The sequence below is a fragment of the Carettochelys insculpta genome, chromosome 5 (genome assembly GCF_033958435.1).
Source record: "Carettochelys insculpta isolate YL-2023 chromosome 5, ASM3395843v1, whole genome shotgun sequence".
Lineage (NCBI taxonomy): Eukaryota > Metazoa > Chordata > Testudines > Carettochelyidae > Carettochelys > Carettochelys insculpta.
Window position 1 is genome coordinate 42,566,333 of NC_134141.1, and position 18,785 is coordinate 42,585,117.

Genomic DNA, 18,785 nt, shown 5'->3' on the forward strand with positions numbered 1-18,785 from the left:
TTATGGCCTGAGGGTCGCTTGACTTTGGGTTTGACTAGCTTCCAAGGAGAGCAAATTACAAATGGGGCCCTCATTTTGTTTATGCTTTTGCCTCTGAAAGTGGAATGTTTAGACTTGGGTTCTGGCAGCAAGCATTTCCTAAGAGGATTTTTTTACTAGCAGAATGTTGTAGGAGCCTCTTAATTTTTGGCCAAAATGAAGGGAAATTTGGAGTGATTTCCCCACTTGTTATTGAGTTCACACCCTCTCTGTGAAACAATCCCTGCCACAGATGAAATATGCCTCAGCTTAAGAAGTAATTCTTGAAGAGCATTTTTAATTAGTTTTTTATGGATGACAGGCACTTCCACACTATTTGCAGAGAGGAAGATAGCAGGAACCATTAAGAATATGACGACTACACAGCATTTTGGAAGTGTGTGAGCAAGCTTCACGCTCCAGCTCAAGAGACTGATGCTAGCAGGGCTCACGCTCTAAAAACTGAAGCAGCAGCACTTTGACATTGTGGCTTGGGCTGGAACTCAAGCTCAGAGGCCCTAGGCTTGCTCCAAAATACCACGTGGACACACTAGAAGACCTTTATTTTCTCCTCCTGATTACATAAGTTATGTGGAACGGTATCACTCCACTCAGTACATCTTTTCAGGCATTTTCCATTCAATATTACTTGCCAAACAAGTAGTGACTGCTTCCTTTCTTATAGCTAAGAGAAAGCATATGCAGGTAAAGGAATAAATGCCCAGTACTCCAATGCTCTCTTGTGGGAACATGCACCAGGCACATGCAGTTTAGTACAGGCCCAAGCACCTTATTAAAACATTCAGACATTTCACTAACCCCAGCTGTCTTAACAGCTATGATGGGACATAGGGCCATCTCACACAAGCAGCTCGCATAGTATTCAGAGTTTTAAAAAAAAAAAAAAAAATCTGCACCCAAAACTGAATTTGGAATCCAGTACTTAACATGTTTGTAAATCTTATGTATTTGTGCTGAATTCTGGTGTATTATAGGCAGAGCTGGTACTGCTGCTGGTTACCTGACACCTTCCATCACAAGACTAATTTTTCAGTTACTCATAACTTTGCCAAACTTCAATCATTCCCCTTCTGGTGCATACATACAACTAAGTGCCACTGAAGACAAGAGACTCCAGCAGACCTCAATGACAAAGGGATAAGGCCCATATGGAATGAAGGGGCAACAGGACAAGATGAACACTTGAAACATTTTTATTCAAGTCATTTTCACATCAACTTGCAACCATAATACAGGCAATGTAACAAGAATATGAAAGTGCAATTAAGAATACAAAGCTAGTGTCTGAATATTATAAATAAAAGCTCTTCAAATAGATTTTAAAATTAAGATTCTTGGAAAACAGTGAAGGAAACATTGAAAACTCCTTCAAGAAACTGGAAAAAAAGTGGCATTTCAGTGAATTTGTAGCATTTAATTGCTAACAACAAAAAAAAGTAACCTCCTATTAGCATACACTTCTAGGTTTTAATTCAAGTTACTGCAGCACCTTTTTAAATCTGGGAAATGTGAAAACCATATGTGGTGTAATGTGAGGCACAGGATAGACCACTTTCAATATCTTACAAATGAAAATAACCCTTCTGTTATGAATAGATGCAACTAAAGAAATCAGATATATAAAATGACTATGAAGTTAAATTTGGGGCATGCACCATTGCCTTGGTGAGCAACATAAAATGGATAGATCTTTACTAACCTAAAAATATCATCTATGTGATCTCTTGGTTCAACTGATTACCAATCTGTCATTCTTTTAATACTTTTGTCTAAAAATATGCATCTATTATGAAACATATTTCAAGATTTCACAAATATAGCAAAGCACTCTTGTAATGAATCCATTGCACAGGCACGTTGCTTATATGCAACATTTCTCTGAAGACCTGAAATGTGGGAGGTAATTGCTTCATGCACACGCTAACATTTTCAAAGGAAATTCAAAAACTACACAAGAAGCGTTTCTGTACTTCTGAAATTTTGCAAACCCTTGGACTCATCTTATGGTCTTTGAGACCAAGGGCAAAACTCTTTCAAAGACTGCAGGAACAGACCCAAAGCCTATTAAAAATGATTACATAATAAAATGTCACTTTATAAAAAACTCTTACATCAAAACAATGTATAAACATTGCCTACAAAAAGCAAGCATTCCCTTAAATATATTCCAGCATGAAAAAAGCAGGTTTAAGATATCTGGGTCAAACCTGCAGTGACCAAAATCTTGAGAATAATGGCCAGCACTCCATTTAGTAATATTAGTTCATAAGCTATGTAAATCAACTTCTCTATTCCTGCATTGTAGCTCAGCAGGATAAGTTCAGGACAGACTACTCATTTTTTCAGCTAATTCTGACATTACTAGCTTTTGCTGATTTAAGGAAGACCATACATGATCTTTGAAAAGTGTGCAAATGCTTCTCCTGTTTAAAACAAATGTTTTAAAACTTGTACAGTATTTAGCTAAAGAAAAGAAATTCCATCATCTTCCAAATTAACATGTTCATTTAGGCTTTATCCAATAATGGCAGCTATGGAGCCCCAACAATCTATCATGTCAATGAGACTTAAAGGTCCTTAAAATCAGTGGCTCATTTGGCAGCCCAAGCACCTGCAAGAAAGGTCAGAATGTGTCTTCCTACAATAGAGCCAAAAATACTCAGCAAACTCCCCTTTTACACTTCCATGCTTTTTGAGGTATCATCCAGGTGGGAGGTATAAAGTTTGATTTCTGAGTTAGTAGGGTGTGTCTCCCCAAAGGCTACAGAAAAATCCCACAGATATTTGTGCAGCTATGGACTAAGCACCCTGCCCCTCAGAACACCGCACCACAAAGTGCCCACTGGCTACACGGCTCCTGGCTAATGGCTGACCATAAATGTGCAGTGCCCCCAGCGGGTCTCAGAGTCCATCTCTATAGAACCGGGCTTGCAGGACTTGTGCCATCATGTTAAAACAGCAGTGTAGACATGCTGGCTTGGGCTCTGAGCCTTGTTCCCCATGGCAGGTTTCAAACCCCTGAGCACCAGCCCAAACAGGAATATCTAACACTGCTATTTTTAGCTCTGTAACATCAGCCTGGGTCTGTAGCCCTGGGCGCAGAGGCTTGTTATCCTGGGTGTACTTTTACAGTGTGGAGGTACCCACTGACTTCTGTGCAGAAGTTGCCCACACACAAGTTGCAGGATCAGAGTCTTCATCCCAGGTTAGAAATCTTGGCCTGAATCACTCGCACCAGGAGGTATAAATGTAGCTGCATTGGTTCATTCATGTGTGTGCACATACATGTGCTTTTTGAAAACAAACTCCATTTACAGAAAGCGTTTTGGAGCTCAGACCTCAAAAGGCAAACTTCAGTCTGGAACATATTTCTACAGTCAGTTATAAAATGTGAAAAATAGTGCTTTTAATGAGAAAAAAGTGGCACAACTTAACTAACGACGTGCATACAGCCCTACTGCAATATGTACCAAGTCTAGTTTTATTGCTTGAGTTAGATACCACTTTGGAAGAGACCATAATGATCACTATCAACCAAATGAGGGATATGGAAAACTTGGCAGCCTGCAGCTGTAAACTGGATCCCTCCTACATGCGAAAGTGAAAGGTGAGTGAGTAGTCACGAAGGGCCACGCCCTCAGTGAGTACCTGGTTCTTATCAGTGTCAGTCTGGCTGTGTTGGTTAGATTAGTTGCGCTGGAAACATGGTTGTTATTTGGACAGAATCAGTTGATAATCTTAATAAGTAAATAATATATGTAGGAAAGAACTAGCTGATCCATCGTTCTCAAGGATATTCGGATAAGTCTCAAACTCAGAATTAAATCTGTATGGTTGTATTGCATGCAATACTGGCAAATAGTGCTTAACAAAAAAACACCCCAATATTCCTCAAGCTACACAAATACATAGAGATATGCCATTAAAATTCTAAAGGTTTTGAGCTGTGGCTGTTGCTTTAGATGTGAGCTGCTGGTTGAGCATTGCACCATCTGAGTGCTTCGGAAAAAGTATCAGGACAATGTTGAGAAATTTCACAGTTTAAGACAAAAAAAAAAAATCACAGCTCTCTTAGCTTAAAGCTTGGTCCCCTGCATATGAAAAATAGCACTATTTCAGGAACCCGCCCTGCCCCCACCTCCCCGCTGGTCAGTAAGCAGCAGGATGTATCTCGTTAATTTGGGCTGAAAGATTTTTCATTTTGAATATTTCATGATTGACCTGATCAAAGTATATCTGGTGTTGCAAACACTAACTATTATGCTGTAATACTTCATACTGATTTAAGCTTCATTCTTTGAGCAGCCAAATATACATTTAAGAATCAAATACAGCACCAAATGGAAAATAACATTAATGGTAATACAAGTAAAAAGCCCCTTCTCCATAAAAACATCCTGACAGGCCTTTCGGCCTACTTCTGTTTGCGGTGCCTTGGAGCTGATTTGCTGCTATCAGTTACTGTAATAGGTTAGACTCTTCAATTCATGCCTTTTTCACAGCTAAAGATTAGGGACTATCCAATGTGGCTTTCAGAAACCTTATTTCTGCTGCACAGGTGTTCATCCCAGTTCATTTTATGCACATCAAATTCATGGTAGAACCTTTTAAGAGCCTCATTTTGAAAATCTTGTCACACAGAAAGGTGGCTCAGTTCTTTAATTCTACTCCAAAAGTAAGACAGGCTTATGACCAAAGCCGCAATATGCATTTGGCTTGAGAAGATAGTTAACCTACTAATATTTTATAAACTTAAAACAAATTTCATATACGGGAAAGAACTAATGCATACACAAAAAAAACATTTTTCTGCTATAAGTTAATATTCCTTAAAAACTGAGGATACCTTTCTCCTCTGCACCCAATATATCCAATTAGTTTTACTGTAATAGCAGGAGCTTCATTTCCAAGCTGGTCTTGATCAGGCATTAATTGAAATAGCCAGAATTACTACTACTACTACTAACTGCATTTTATTCAGTACTATAGTTTGCTACCTTTTAAAAAGACGACAGCTCATTCACAAATAGCGTATTGACCAGACTCTGCTGTTATCTGCACTCTGATTTCCAGTGGAGTTTAAAAACAAGACAAAAACCCTTACATTCCTGTGAATGAGTTCATTTCCTTTAGAATTTGAAAATCTGTGCATGAGTCACCAATCCCACACATTTCAATAGTTTTTTTTTTTTTTAAAGTAAGTGAAAATTTGAATGCAAAAAATCCAGTTACATATTTTTATGAAGCAGCCCTTATGCTTCAAAACCATAAAAGTTGTGCTGATTTTTTTTCCTTTTTGTAGTGTTCATATTTTACTGAAGTTTATATGATGATATTACAGTTCAAAACACTGGCACCAACTTGTCCATTTTCTTGGATCTTAGTATCTATTGTTTAAAAAAAGAAAACAGTTAATCGTTCATTAGTAAGCCCATCTGTGTTAAATATCTATGTATCAGGGTGAACATGCTGCACGAAAGGAACTAGCTTTTCTTTGTGAATATCATTACCATATTTTGTTAATTTATAAAGCTGAAAGAGGCAGGATTGCAAAGCAACTGTGCATCATCTCAACTAAAACCCTCTAGATAATCTTTTGTCTCTCCCTCTCTCTCCCCATCTTGAACTCGTGAATAGAAGCTTTGTTAAAATATATGCTCTGATCAGAGCTAATATTAATGGAGAGACGCCATGAAAGTTTCTTCTGCCAAAAATGACCATTCATAACCTGCAGCACACCTGGTTTTGTTTTTTTTATTTCCACAACCAGACACTGTCTGATGGTGAGAAAAAAATAAAAGAAATCAGGCCAACATTTAAGTTGTTGCTTTCGAGAACAGCCATATTAAGTGAAATCAATTGTCCATCTAATACCATGGGCAGTGTCAGATGCTTCAGAGGAAATGGATAGAACAGAGCAATTAGCGAATGATAAATCTCCAGTCACCCAGTCCAAGCTGTCAGAGGTTTAAAGGCACCCAGAGAATGGGGCTGAGTCCTGGACAATATTGGCTAATACCCACTGATAGATCTATACTATTTTTTATTGTGACCTACGTCTGATAGGAGCCTAGGTCTCCACACATGTGTGAAACAAACATTTGTCATTTTAGCCCTTTTTGGTGTTTGATTTCCCAGTACAAAAGGCTTGGTAGTAAATTCAAAGTGAGAGAAACCTTACAACTGGTATGTGATGGTGCTGCCACCCAACACTGGCCGGTAAAGGGTTAATCCTGATCCCTAGCGAGGCTGCATGAAAAGAGAGCAATAGGAGACCGGCTGAGAGGAGTAACCAGTCAGGGCCAAGCAGGCCCATAAAAAAGCCTCAGGGCGGAGCAGGTCAGAAGCTACCTGGAGCTCAAGGAGGGAGGACTGTGTCTGAAGTAGGCTGCAACCCTTTCACACCCTGGACAGGGCAGTAGAGGCAGGAACCCAAGGAGACAAGGGGCAGCTCTGTGCAGACTGCTGCGACTGAGGAGGATTCGATGGCTGCAGGGAAGTGGCCCAGGGAAATACAAGGATAGCAGAGACAAAGGAATGCAGTAAGTGACTGGTTCAGAGGGTTCCTAAGCTGGGACCTGGAATAGTGGGAAGGCCCGGGTCCCTTCACCTCCCACTTGCCACTGGGGAAGTGGCAAGAGGACTGACTACAGTCACCAGTGGGAAGGGAGTAGGCAGAAGTAAACCTCTCAGGAAGGGAGGAACACAGATGGTGACATGGACGGAGGGCCGAGCCACAAAGAGGATGCTGTGGGTCCTGATGTGACTGGAGCTGGAGGCAGACTGTGGAGAAGGAGAGTGGGGGTGCAGGCTGCAGACCAGGAACGTGGGCATCAGCCTCATGTTCGTCCCCCAACATGACCAGGAGGAGGCGCTATTCCAGTGGTGAGTGACACCTTCTATCACATGACAAGTTGGCAATATTCAAATGAGATGGGTCTGAAAACTCCATTATTGCAGTTATGTCAATTCTCACTGACCACTTAGTTATATTCCAAAGCAATAAACGAAAATGAACATCACAAAGATTTCTACATTAATGGTCGTATTTGTTATTTCCAGCCAGATTAAACCTACCACTAACTGTCACACGTGAATAATGTGATTCAGTAATCATGTATTGTATTACAATATTGTGAAGGCCCACTTCTCTATATGTTGTTGTAACATGGTACTTATTTTCCTGAGTAATGTTCATAGGCTAGTTTAACCTGAAGTATAAGGGGAACACTGATTTTGTTAAATGTACGTTTGCTTTTTACGAAACAATTTATGGCCAGACCTAGTTAACAGTCATCGCCTGAACCCCGAAGGAACTAATGCAAAACAGTAAATGAGGTGTTGTGGGAAGACCTGTTCCTGGGGGCCTTGCTGTAGCAGTGCAAAGGTAATATGTATATGTATGTGGGGTTTGGTTTTGTTTTTAACAAAGTGTTTCAAGGATCCCTCAGGAATCTGCTCAACAGCTTTGTGTGAAGGCTCTGTACAGCAGTTGGACAAGCATCAAGGGGCTTGTGACTGTAAATTCAACAAGGGACTTTGAGCCAGAGAGAGCAGCTGGTAATCCAGGTAATGACAGCAATTCAGAAATCCCTATACACACTGAAATCAAGCGTTCAGAAACAAAGGTTTTTAAGGTGAGGCAGGTATTCTGTACTGGGAGAGGAATGGATTTTTATAAACTATTGTAGGTTCCATTCATCTCAAATGGAAGATTGAAGAAATCAACTTAATTAAAAGAGACAATAATGTGAAAGCTATGCAGATGTAAATGGCAAAATAATCATTCCCATCCCTTCCACAAAATAGAGCTTCTTTAAGTTCCATCTGTAACAAACTAGAATACTCCAAGAATAAAATGATTCACTCACAAAGTTTGCCGCTAGAACTCATATGGCAATTTACTCAATGCAGAATTCATCCCTAGACAACATAAGCCCATTTGCTAATCTTACTTTTATGAATGTAAAGTAGCAAAGAGAAAGAGAGTGTACTTACGGTGAAATTGTACATCCAGAGGCATATGCATGATGACCTGTATAGCGGATATCACAGCGTACTACATTGTTGGAGTAGTCAGACTCTGGTACCAAGTAGCTGGGGTTTACACTAACCTTGAAGGAAGGAAAATGGTGTTTAAAACTGGGTTTGGATTGATAACCTGCTGTGCTGTCTTAAAGGGACTTGTAGTTATGATTTCTTAAAATACACCCCATACCTTCAGGATGTAGTTTCCAGGCTTGACATCTGTAATATCAATCCACTGGCAATCTATGTCAGCATTGTAAGTGTCATAACAGCCAGGGCTTAGTCCCTAAAAATGTGCAAGCAAAGGAATATATTTTCAGAAATCAATATTAAAAATGAGGCACAAACCAAAGAAAACCTCCATGCATGCCATTGGTTTGTGGGGGGTGGGGCAGGAAGAAGACACCAATGAATGAGTTTTGCATTAAAACAGAAATTTCTGGGTTTTGTTTATTTAAATAATACTATTCAGCTGTGACAGAGATTATATTGACTTTTTTGTGTGGTAGAAACAAAGTTAAAACTATTCATAAAGAGATTACCAGTATTTACAATGCTTTCTGAGATACATTACTTTCTAGCTGTTCTACTTTTGGATAAACAGATATTTGTAATTGCTGGTGGGAAAAATAGAGGTGGGCTTTTCATGGAAAGTTTTGGATAAAAAGTAAAAACCATGTTTTGACCAAAACCAGAAATATTTCAATTCCCATTCGTAACAGGCTGGGCTTCCCAACAGTCTGTATCTCCCCTGTTGCTGGAAGGAATCTGTGTATCACAGCACATCATGTGAGATGCAGTGTGGATGGGAATCCCAACCTATAGGAGATAAACTACAATTCCCTGAGACAGCGGGACTGCATTTTACAATTGAAAACTTTTCATTTTTCAGGTGATCAGGTAGATGAAAAAAAATTTTTGTGAAAAGCAATTTCACAGAAAATATTTTATTGACAACCCATTTTTTTCCAGGGGAAAAAATGGAAATTTTTGAATTAGTCTATTTATATATATTTTTATAAAATCTGTATTTACCGAGTACGTATCCCTGAAACATAAATTAGCTATATTTAAGTACTGATGATATTGCCTAAGGCGTTGGTTCTCAGTGAGCAACCTAGGGTCCTGACTGCGGCTGCAAGCAGGTTTCAAGGGGTCTGTCAAGCAGGGCCAGCATTAGGGGCCCAGACAGAAAACGGAAGTCTCACCACAAGGGTCCAAAACTCAGAGCCCTCACACCCAGGGCTGAAGTTGACACCTAAGCAATGTATCCTCATGGGAGGTCTTGTGGACCGGTGCCCCAGGCAGTTGCCCTGCTTGCTATTCTCCGAACACTGGCCTTGGCTTTCATATGCAGACCACCAGATGTGGCACATGTGGGTTGTGGGGTTTTTACAGCATGTTGGAATGGCCTCAGTAAGGAAAGAGTTGAAAACTCGTAACCTAAAGCATCACTTATTTATAAAGAGATGAAGGAATCACTCCAGAAAAGGTAAGGACTAGCCAAAATCTGCACCTAAAACTCTGTGAACTTCAAATGAATGGTTTTTGAGCTTCAGAGAGTTTTTGTTATTTGTTTTTCCTGTTACCTCTTTTTTCATGCACCACCTTGCAGTTCTGCTTGGAACCAGCATTTCTGTAATACTCGGAAGGAAGGCTGTTCTCACAGTATTTTCAGCCTGACAACAAAGGAAGTACTGGAAATCTTGCAGTATTTTAATCCTGGATTTGCAAGCCCAAGAGGCTTGACTACAGATCAAACAAACATCTGAAATTTTGACTAAATACCTGAGATTTTTCCTTACTTATTTACCTGATTAAATGAAACAAAAAAGAAGTTTTTAGTCACTTGGGAAAACCCAACACAAGGATAATTAAAAATATGGTAGCTGTATGTAGGGTCTTGCCTGAGACATTACGTCACCAATATAGTCAGAGACATATAATACTCCCCCAATATGCACAATTTTGACTTGTGCTTAACTTGCATTAAGGCGAGTTAAGCGCAGGTCAAATTTGTGGAGTTCCCAGGGGCCGGAGAGCATAGTTGCTCTGCCAGCTTCCCACTCCAGCCCCCGAATCTCCCTGCTGGAGGAAGCTGGGGGACAAACAACCGTGGTGGCACACCTTCTCCCTGGCTTCCCCCAGCTGGTGGTGCAGCTACTCAATGGGGAGAAGCCACACCTGGCTCCCAGAGTGGCAGGGAGCTGGGAGTCAGGGCTTGCAGGAGCCAGGAAACTGACCAGTGCTAGTGTTCTTGTCAGTTTCCTGGCTCCCAGAAGCCAGGCTGCAACCTGTTTCTTGGCTCCCCATCAACTTGTGCAAAATTTAGGTTATGCGAGGGTGTGCAGAAGTGCAACCTTTGTTTAACTCCAGGGACTACCGTATTATTTACAAATGCCACTTTGGATCCCCTGTATATGACGCGTGAGTTCTGAGAGCTGCTGCTTAAGTCTCCGCATCTTAAAGACCAATTCAGCAAAAACTATTCATCCCCATTTTTGTGGGATAAGAGCGAGGGTGGGATACACAGCTGCTATTTCTTGTTCTCTCAGCTCCATTTTAAACCATTTCCACATTAAGGCTGCATCTACACTATCAAGTTCTTTCCAAAGGTTTTTCGAAAGAAGGGGGTGCTTTCAAAAGAGCCCATGGAGCGTCTACACACAAAAAGCATTCTTTCAAAAGTAGATCAAAAGAATGCAGTGCTCCTTTCAAAAAAAGTCACTCTTCCTTTCACATTTCAGGAAGAATGCCCCTGTTCAAAAGAAAACGTGTGTAGACGCTCTGCAGAGCCCTTCTTTCAAAAGAACAGTCTTCATTTTCGATCCCTAGCCTATTATTTAAAAGAATGGGGCTGTGTGGATGCTCACTTTCAAAAGAGCAGATCACTCTTTTGATCTGCTTTTTGTGTGTGGACGCACTCTTTCCAAAGATCTCTGTAGTTTAGACATAGCCTAAGTGTATTTGAATATCAGAAAAATACAGAGAGAACTTTGTTCCCTGAGTTAGAACATTAGGTGCATCCTCAGTGAATGCCATTTTCTACCTCGCAACTCTAACTTAAATGCCACTAAACTCCTGGACTACCTCTAGGAAGAATGTTAGCTTTGGCCATAGGTGTATTCTGCATACAGTGCAAAGTACTCTCTTGGCATAGCCCTGAAACTTTATGAATGTTCTAACTTTGTAATTTATTCATCCATGGCTTTATTTCTGCAGAAAAATGGCCTATTAGGATTTTTTCTCTTCAAGCAACCACTTTCTGAAAAGTCAAAAATGGCTGCAAGAATTCAGAGGGTATCCAACATAGCAGCCAATGTTTTTTCCCCAATCAGCGTGTCCAAAAATCCTCCCACTTTGTTACCAGGAATATAGGAATTGCAACACGGGAACATCTCAATGGTCCCTCATGTCTGGTATCCTCAGCAGTGGCCAATATAGGATGCTTCAATGGAAAATAAGAAATCCTCATAAAGCACTTAACTATGCAGTACAAAGCTATGCAAGAATTCCCTTCTGATCCCAGCTGGTAATCAGCTTATGCCCTAATATGCGTTCCAAATTTGAGGCTGGAGCAAAGTTTTACAGTCCAATTATAACCCCTGAAAATATAGGCTTCCAGTGGAAATGCTGACACAGCCTCGACTCTAGTGACAACTAGTCCAGCTGTAAAATATATATTAGGTGAATGATGTAACCTGCACAAAGAGAATATTTTTAAATCCCTCCACTAACTTTACATATCAAAGATCATTCATTGTATTTAAGATTTAAATACAGACACAACCATAGGAAAATATTTGTCATTTCTCACAAGGTAAAATTACTTCCTATTAGTATATTAAAAACAAACAACACCAACAAGGGCTATAGTTTGCCCATGATGTTCACACAGCTCCTATTAGTTTGAATGTTTTTTACATGCATGCACTGAGCATAATGCTGTGGAGTACCAAATCCCCTCAATCTGCCTGTGAAAGCGCTGGGAAAACAGAACCTTGCACTATCAGCCTCTGAGAGAAAAGAGCATTAGCTCTGCTCCTTGCCTGCAGTCAAAGGCCATGTCTACACTACATCTTCTGACAAAACTTCTGTCGACATTGTGGCCAGACAAAGCAGATCAAAAAAGCGATCTGCTCTGTCACAGAGTGGCCGCACTACCCGGCCACTCTCGACAGAATGGACAACCAGACGCACAACAGACAGGACTGCCTGGTGATCCAAAAGCCCTGTCTATCGACAGAGGGGCCCCTGGAGCATCCACACAGCTTTTTTGTCGAAAGATTCTGTTGAGAAAAGCGTTCTGCCTCTTGGGGAGGCGCAGAAGGCTGTCAACAAAAGTGCAGCATTCTGTCGATTTACTGTCGACAGAACACATTTTTAGTGTTGACACAATGCAAGTTTTATTGACAAAACCAGCATTTTATTGACAAACTTTCTAGTGTAGACGTAGCTAAAGACAGCAGAAAGTTAACTGAGGTAAGACAACTAAATGCAACCTTTAAAAGTCTGCCTCCCTGCCCCGAACCTGGGCCTATTGTGTGACAGGCTGTCTCTTAATCTAAATCAGATTAGCTAAAGGATTGTTTTAATGTACATCAGCTACCAATAGCTCCAGGGGTCTGCCAGAATGCAAGCAATCTCCAGCCACCCCCTTCAAGGCACCACACCCCTTACAGGGCTGTAGTGGAACGAGAGTTCAAAAGGTGCTATGCTGGCTTTATGCTACCAACAGATTCCCCCTATGCTGGGGTGATTCTCTTATAGCAAATTAAGGTACCTGAGAACTGAAGCCTATAAGGTTAGATAAAATGCTCTCAAGTAAGGCAAGCTGCAGGAAAAAAATCTGTTCTTTGGAAGTCACTCTTACCTGTGTATGTGCTGTACATGCATATCGTCTATAATATCCATAATCACAAGAAGTATCTTCAAGACAAAAGCTTGCTTTGTGCCCTTCAGCAACTCTCCGATGTGAGCCTGCTTCCAGCAAGTCATAGTGGCTGAATTCATCCATGCTATGGTAATGTCTGTCAGACCACAGGTAAGTTAGTGGAGGCAGATCAGATTTTTGCCAAAACATTGTTAAATCATAATATTAATCATGTTTCCTATCTAACTTATAGTATATCCTGCAAAAAAAAAATTTTAAAACATACAGCTAATTGGTTAATATGTTTTCTCAGTGGCAGCACTGTATTTTTATTATTCTGTTTTCAGCAGTTGTATAAAAACCTGATAAAAACAAACCAACCTCATTTTGTTAAAAGAAGGGCTCAATATTGGCTTTGTTTTCCAAAAATTTCCTGTTGTCTTTTTCAATAACACTAGTAAGCACTTAAACTGTTCATATTTGCGTGGTTCATCTTATAATGTTCGCCTTCAGATGCGGATTGTTTGCTTAGAAATGCTTACCTTAGCTACTGTAAACTCCAGACAGGTTTGCTATTTCTGGAATGGGCTGAAGGGTTTGTGGTTATTTGTCCACCTCCATTGTCCCCACACCTCCTGACATTTTATAATATTTGCAAATCTACTGTGATTAGAGATTCATCCTCTGTGTGTTAATATTACATTGCTGATTTATTAGCTGAAGGAATTCATACTTACATTCAACACAAACTGTCGTTCAAGTTTTTGCTGATTTTAAGGTGTTCTTTCCAAAATATATATTTGCTTCTTTCACAATGTACACTGTTCCCATCAGTATCACTGTCCCTCCCTTTCTCCACGCCTCCAAAGTCGCACACATTAGCTGTGACCCACCCATTTGTTCTAGGATTCTACTTTTCTCACACAGATGGAGAAAGCAAACTAGCAAGGGCCAACAAATCAGCTGCTTGATAGCATAGCATTCTGGCACTGCTGCTTATAAAAGACTTCAGCATTTTGTGCATACATAAAAGATGAAATAATATACCTTTCAAACACATCTTAATTCCAAATAAACATAAAATCACAAGCTAAAAAACTTAGACGAAGTAGTGACTCTGATTGATGGTGACTAAACACTACCATCTGATGGCAGGTTTTTTGAGAAATGAATTGATAGTTATAGTTCACTTGCTATTGGTCTAAGGTCAGCAGCACAGAAATCATCCCTACAATTACCATTCTTGTTGGCAGCATACTCAAAGTCCAAGAACTGAATGACTAGTGAAAGAATAACACTTACACCTTGGTCAGCATGATTATGGCCTAGTCTATTCACAGGGCACAGATTACCTGTTCTGTGGATTAAAGAGTTCAGCTTCCAGTGCTATCCATTTGTCACCTTTGTAAGTATTAATTTGACCTTAATTTTTTAAAATTAAAATGCATTCACAGGAGTTTTTTCAGACTTCACCAGAGGCTTATCTGCTATGAATAAAACATTTGCCTTTCTAGCTGCATGTATCATCAGTTCAAAGGAAGCCTTTTAATTGTCCCATTGGAAATAAACTATTTGATCTATTACAGCAGGATATAATGCTTGATCCCTATGCCACTTGAAATCAATGGAGGCAATCCACTCATTTTAAAGGGCTTTGAATCATGCATATGGCAACCTGGGTGGTACATATTTAGATGGGATTTGGAATTCAGTCATCACTTTATGCATGATTTATATTCATATGACCAATATACTCATTAAATACTCTAACTGCAGAGTCATATGTTAAAACAATTGAAGAAAATATATATACTCTCCTAAAGTATCAGAAAGCCGATATGAAATATATAGATTTAGGACATGATTCCAAACTCATACACCAAGCCTCAGAGATATTACACAAGTGCACATATTAATTTTAGGTTCCAAAAATGTTAAAATTTCCAATTAACAAAGGTGTTGCTGGCGCAACATATATTGGAGCCAACTAGTTATATTGTAGCATCACTTTTTATGTAAAACTCCAATTCTTTTCAAATGAAGATGATAGTGAGATTACCCTAACGTTTCATACAGGTTTCCAATTCCTCTTTTCAATAATGAGGAAAATGTTCCTTGACTCATGTGACCCATTAGGACAACAAAATAATACATCATAATTTGAATATTCCTTTTTTTTAGTGAATGTGCAAGTAAAATGTACACTTTGGGGCATGAACTGTACTTGTAACTTCTTGTTGAAGTTCACTGCTTGGTTCTACTTACATAAATATAAATGAACAGCCTTATACAAAATAGAATTTAATAGATAGGCTATATAACAGACTAGTCTAAACTGATTTACATACACTTCTAAATTTTTATGTGCATATGACTAGTTTTATTTAATCACTTGTTCACTCATGTGCATAGCTGTATAATGAGCTTTTACCATAAAATGGGAAGTGACAGGAAAACCCTGTAGCTATTTTTCCCCTAGACAGTAGCAAAACATACCACATTACAAGTAACAATAAATAAAAAAGATAATTAGGAGGTACCATACAGGGCACTTCACTCACTGGTGACAGCTGTGCCACTCCCATGAATATCGAGGTCTGCTTGGTAGGAAGTCTGATGTGCCTTGATTTTTCACTCTTTGGGGGAATCTCAGAAGCACCCGAGTATCATAGTCTCTGACATCCACCCTGTAAGCTGAACTGCAATGATTAAAAAAAGAAGCATAAAGACACTTGCAAAAAATTATTAGACATTTAGGGTTGCTTTTTCTTGGTTTCTGACCTAGCAATCAACCTTCTGTGACTAAATGTCATGACAAGCGAGTTGTTGAGCATCTTCAGCCTCATTAAGTAACTGAGGATGCTCAAGAAGGCCCTGTGATGCATTTAGAAACCTTTGGTACTGCATGCAGGCTTTAGTAATATTCTACTATTTAGTCCTCCTGCCGATGTTAGTTTTGCTACTGCATTCTGTAAGAGCAGGATTTGATTCTTTGAAGTTCAGGGAATCAGCGGTGTTTAACAAGAGCCGAGAACACAAAATCATTTTAAGAATGGACTGCTGTAACCATGTCCCTATTTGGCATAAAAAGCTGTTTTTCAGTAGTTTCTGTCAAACAAAATTTTGTAGTATGATCTCGTGGCCACAGCACATTGTTTCCATTGTAGTTGAAAAGGCTACAGTCATGCCACTTAGGCCAAATTTGGGACCAATCTAACCCTCTGGTAATTAAAAATCAGCAATTTAATCTATCAAAAACAGCAAGTTTACACACTTAGTTTTGGGGTCCACAAACAACCTCCTGCTTTCTCTGCACCCTCTGTATCCCCCCCCCACCCCTTTTTGGGTGGGAGCACAGCAAACTAACATTACTCCCTAATGCTGTGCTAACAACTAGTTAATGGAACTGATGACTTCCTTACTGTGCAAAATAACTGGTACAAGCTAAATTTATTAAACTCAGCCATGGTAAGTTCAGTTTTATTCAATACAGGGGGAAAAAAAAGTCACTTTGCCAGATGACTAGGGACATCTCACTGTTAAAGATTATTTTCCAAAATTCTAAGGGATTATGGCAAATTTTTTTCTGCTAGATCTGTCTCAGATTGCACGTGTCTAACTACAGTGAGCGCAGTGTTTTCTGTAATCCTTACAAATAAGCAGCTGATGACTTTCAAATGAAACAAGAGCGCTTCACATGAGGAGGGAGCTGAAAAGGATCAGGCTCCAGCTAAAGTCAGGAACAACAATTTTCAGAAGTGAAAAAAGTGATTTGAGCTGCCTAATCTCAGATGTTTAAAGGGTCCAGATTTTCAGAAAGCGTGGAGGTCCTACCCTTTGGAAACTGGGCTCCTTTAAGACACCTCAAGCTCTGTAAAACAGAGGCAACTAAACATGTCATTTTAAAAATCATATTTGTTAGTATGTTATCCATTCTTCTTGTCTGTTGTTGAAAAAAACAAGACCCTATACCCAACAGCTAGAGGCAGGACCTCTTGTTAGCAAGCTTTCTAGACCTTCTCACTCTTGTTTTGAATGCTGGTAGGTACCCAAGCTGGGAGCAACCAAAGCAAGTACCTGCGGCTAATGTAAAGGACAAGTCAATAGAGATGCAGGCCTACCTTGCCAGGCAGTTCTCCTCCGCAGCACATCTCAGGCTATACATGGAGGCCCTTTGGACGTAGGTGGATGCCTGGATGTAATAGGGATCCGGAACTAAGTCAGGGAGACCTGCAATTCATCAAACCAACCACACAACAGGACGATCAACCCCAGAACAGGTCTGTAAAGAGGTTTTCACTCTCAAGCAGTGGGGGCGTTACGCTGGCCATAGGCTCCTACCGCCCTGGAGGCCTCCTGAGGCAGCTGGCTAGAGGGGCAGAACCTGTAGTTCGCTGCCAGCCCCTGGCTTCACGGAGCCATGAGGCCGCCCCTAGGAGCGGGGATGGTGCTTGCTCCAGAGCACGCTGGGGTGGGCCGCGGCTGTGTGCTGCGCTAGCGCTCGGGGTGGCGGCGGGCCAGAGCGGGGCGGGCGCGACGAGGCGAGGCGAGCTCTTACCATACTGGAAGTAGCCGGTGCCGTAGCCGGGTCTGTACCTGCTGCCCTGGCGGGGTCTCTCATAGGTGTCGTAGTAGTTGTAATAGGGGTTGTCGTCCGTGTACTTGTAGGGGTTGTAGGGGTCGTCGCCGACCATGACATCTTCCCGGCCGGCTCGGAGGTTGCTCAGGGCCGGGGGGCTGCCGGGGCCGGTGTCGTTGCCGTTGTTGGGCCCCGCGCCCGGGCTGTGGGGGGCGCTGGGCCGAGACGCCCCCTGCGGGGAGCTGCGGGCTGAGCCGCTGGGGGCCCCCTGGCTCCTCGGCCCCGCGGGCGGCTGGTAGCCGGCCTGAAACCAGTGGCGAGCGCCCGAGGCCCTGCTGGCGGCCCCTGGCGGCGGCGGGCGGGCGGCGCCGGCCTCAGGCACGGCGGCCCGCGGGGCGGTGGCGTTGTTCCGCAGCAGCAGGATGGGGCTGGCGGCGGGCTGGCCGCGCCGCGCCGGCTGGTACTGGGACGCCAGGCTGAGCAGGCTGTACACCTGCCCGTTGTTCTCCCACTGGATCCTCTGCCTCCAGGCGGCTGGCGGCGGGTGGGCGCGGCGCGGCGGCGGCTGGCAGCCGGCGGGCCAGGCGCAGCTCAGGTACAGCCACACCTGCAGCGGGGCGAGCAGCGCCGCCACGTGCATCTTCGGCCGAGGGGCAGAGACCTTCCGACGGCGCGCGGGAGGGGAGGGCAGCGGCTCCGCTGAGGCCCGGGCTGCTCACAGGGCGCGGCGCTGGTCGGCAGCGAGCGAGGCGCCTCGCATCGTCCTCCGGCGGGCGCTGGGGTCCGGACTGGCGGCGGGAGGCGGAGCGCGGCGGCGTTTTAAACTTTCTGGCGCATTTGCAAAGTTACACAAGCCCGCTGGCAGGCTGCTCCGCCGCCCCGTGCTCACGTAACGCGCTCGGGGACGTGCGGCCCGCGCAGCGCCACACATCTGCCCCGCCGCGGCCGCCTCGCAGGGCGAAGGAGACAAAGGGCTCCCTCCCCGCCTATATATACACCCCTGGCGCGGCAAGGGCGCGCGTCTCGCGCCGGGCCCAGCCGGCAGGCACCTCGCGGCACTCAGACGCGCGCAGCCGGCCAGGCCCGGGGGGGCGATGCCAAAGTATGCAAAGGAAAAATGCTCTGAGCTCATCAGTGCTGGAGAGCCGCGGGGAGCGGTTAGCGAGGGAGGAAACGTGTTTCTGGGAACTGTCCTGGCCAAAACCTCTCCCACAGGCCGGTCACTGCCGAGGGCTTGAGGAACAGTCTGGTATCCTTAATGCCCTT

General features: G+C 42.5%; 1 protein-coding gene across 2 annotated transcripts; it reads right to left on the reverse strand.

Moving 5' to 3' along the window:
• Nucleotides 1–1,222: 1,222 nt before the first annotated feature.
• On the reverse strand, nt 1,223–18,562 carry LOX (lysyl oxidase). Of its 2 annotated transcripts, XM_074995000.1 has the most exons (7): nt 17,499–18,562; nt 17,062–17,170; nt 15,502–15,639; nt 12,941–13,097; nt 8,258–8,353; nt 8,038–8,153; nt 1,223–5,426 (listed from the first exon to the last, which is right to left on the reverse strand). In XM_074995000.1, the coding sequence occupies exons 1-7, from the start codon at nt 18,157–18,159 to the stop codon at nt 5,420–5,422; spliced, it is 1,284 nt and encodes a 427-aa protein (XP_074851101.1). In that variant the 5' UTR covers nt 18,160–18,562; the 3' UTR covers nt 1,223–5,419. The 2 variants fall into 2 exon arrangements, with proteins under 2 accessions (XP_074851101.1, XP_074851102.1); XM_074995001.1 differs by lacking the exon at nt 1,223–5,426 and having other exon boundaries at nt 8,034–8,153.
• Nucleotides 18,563–18,785: the final 223 nt, after the last annotated feature.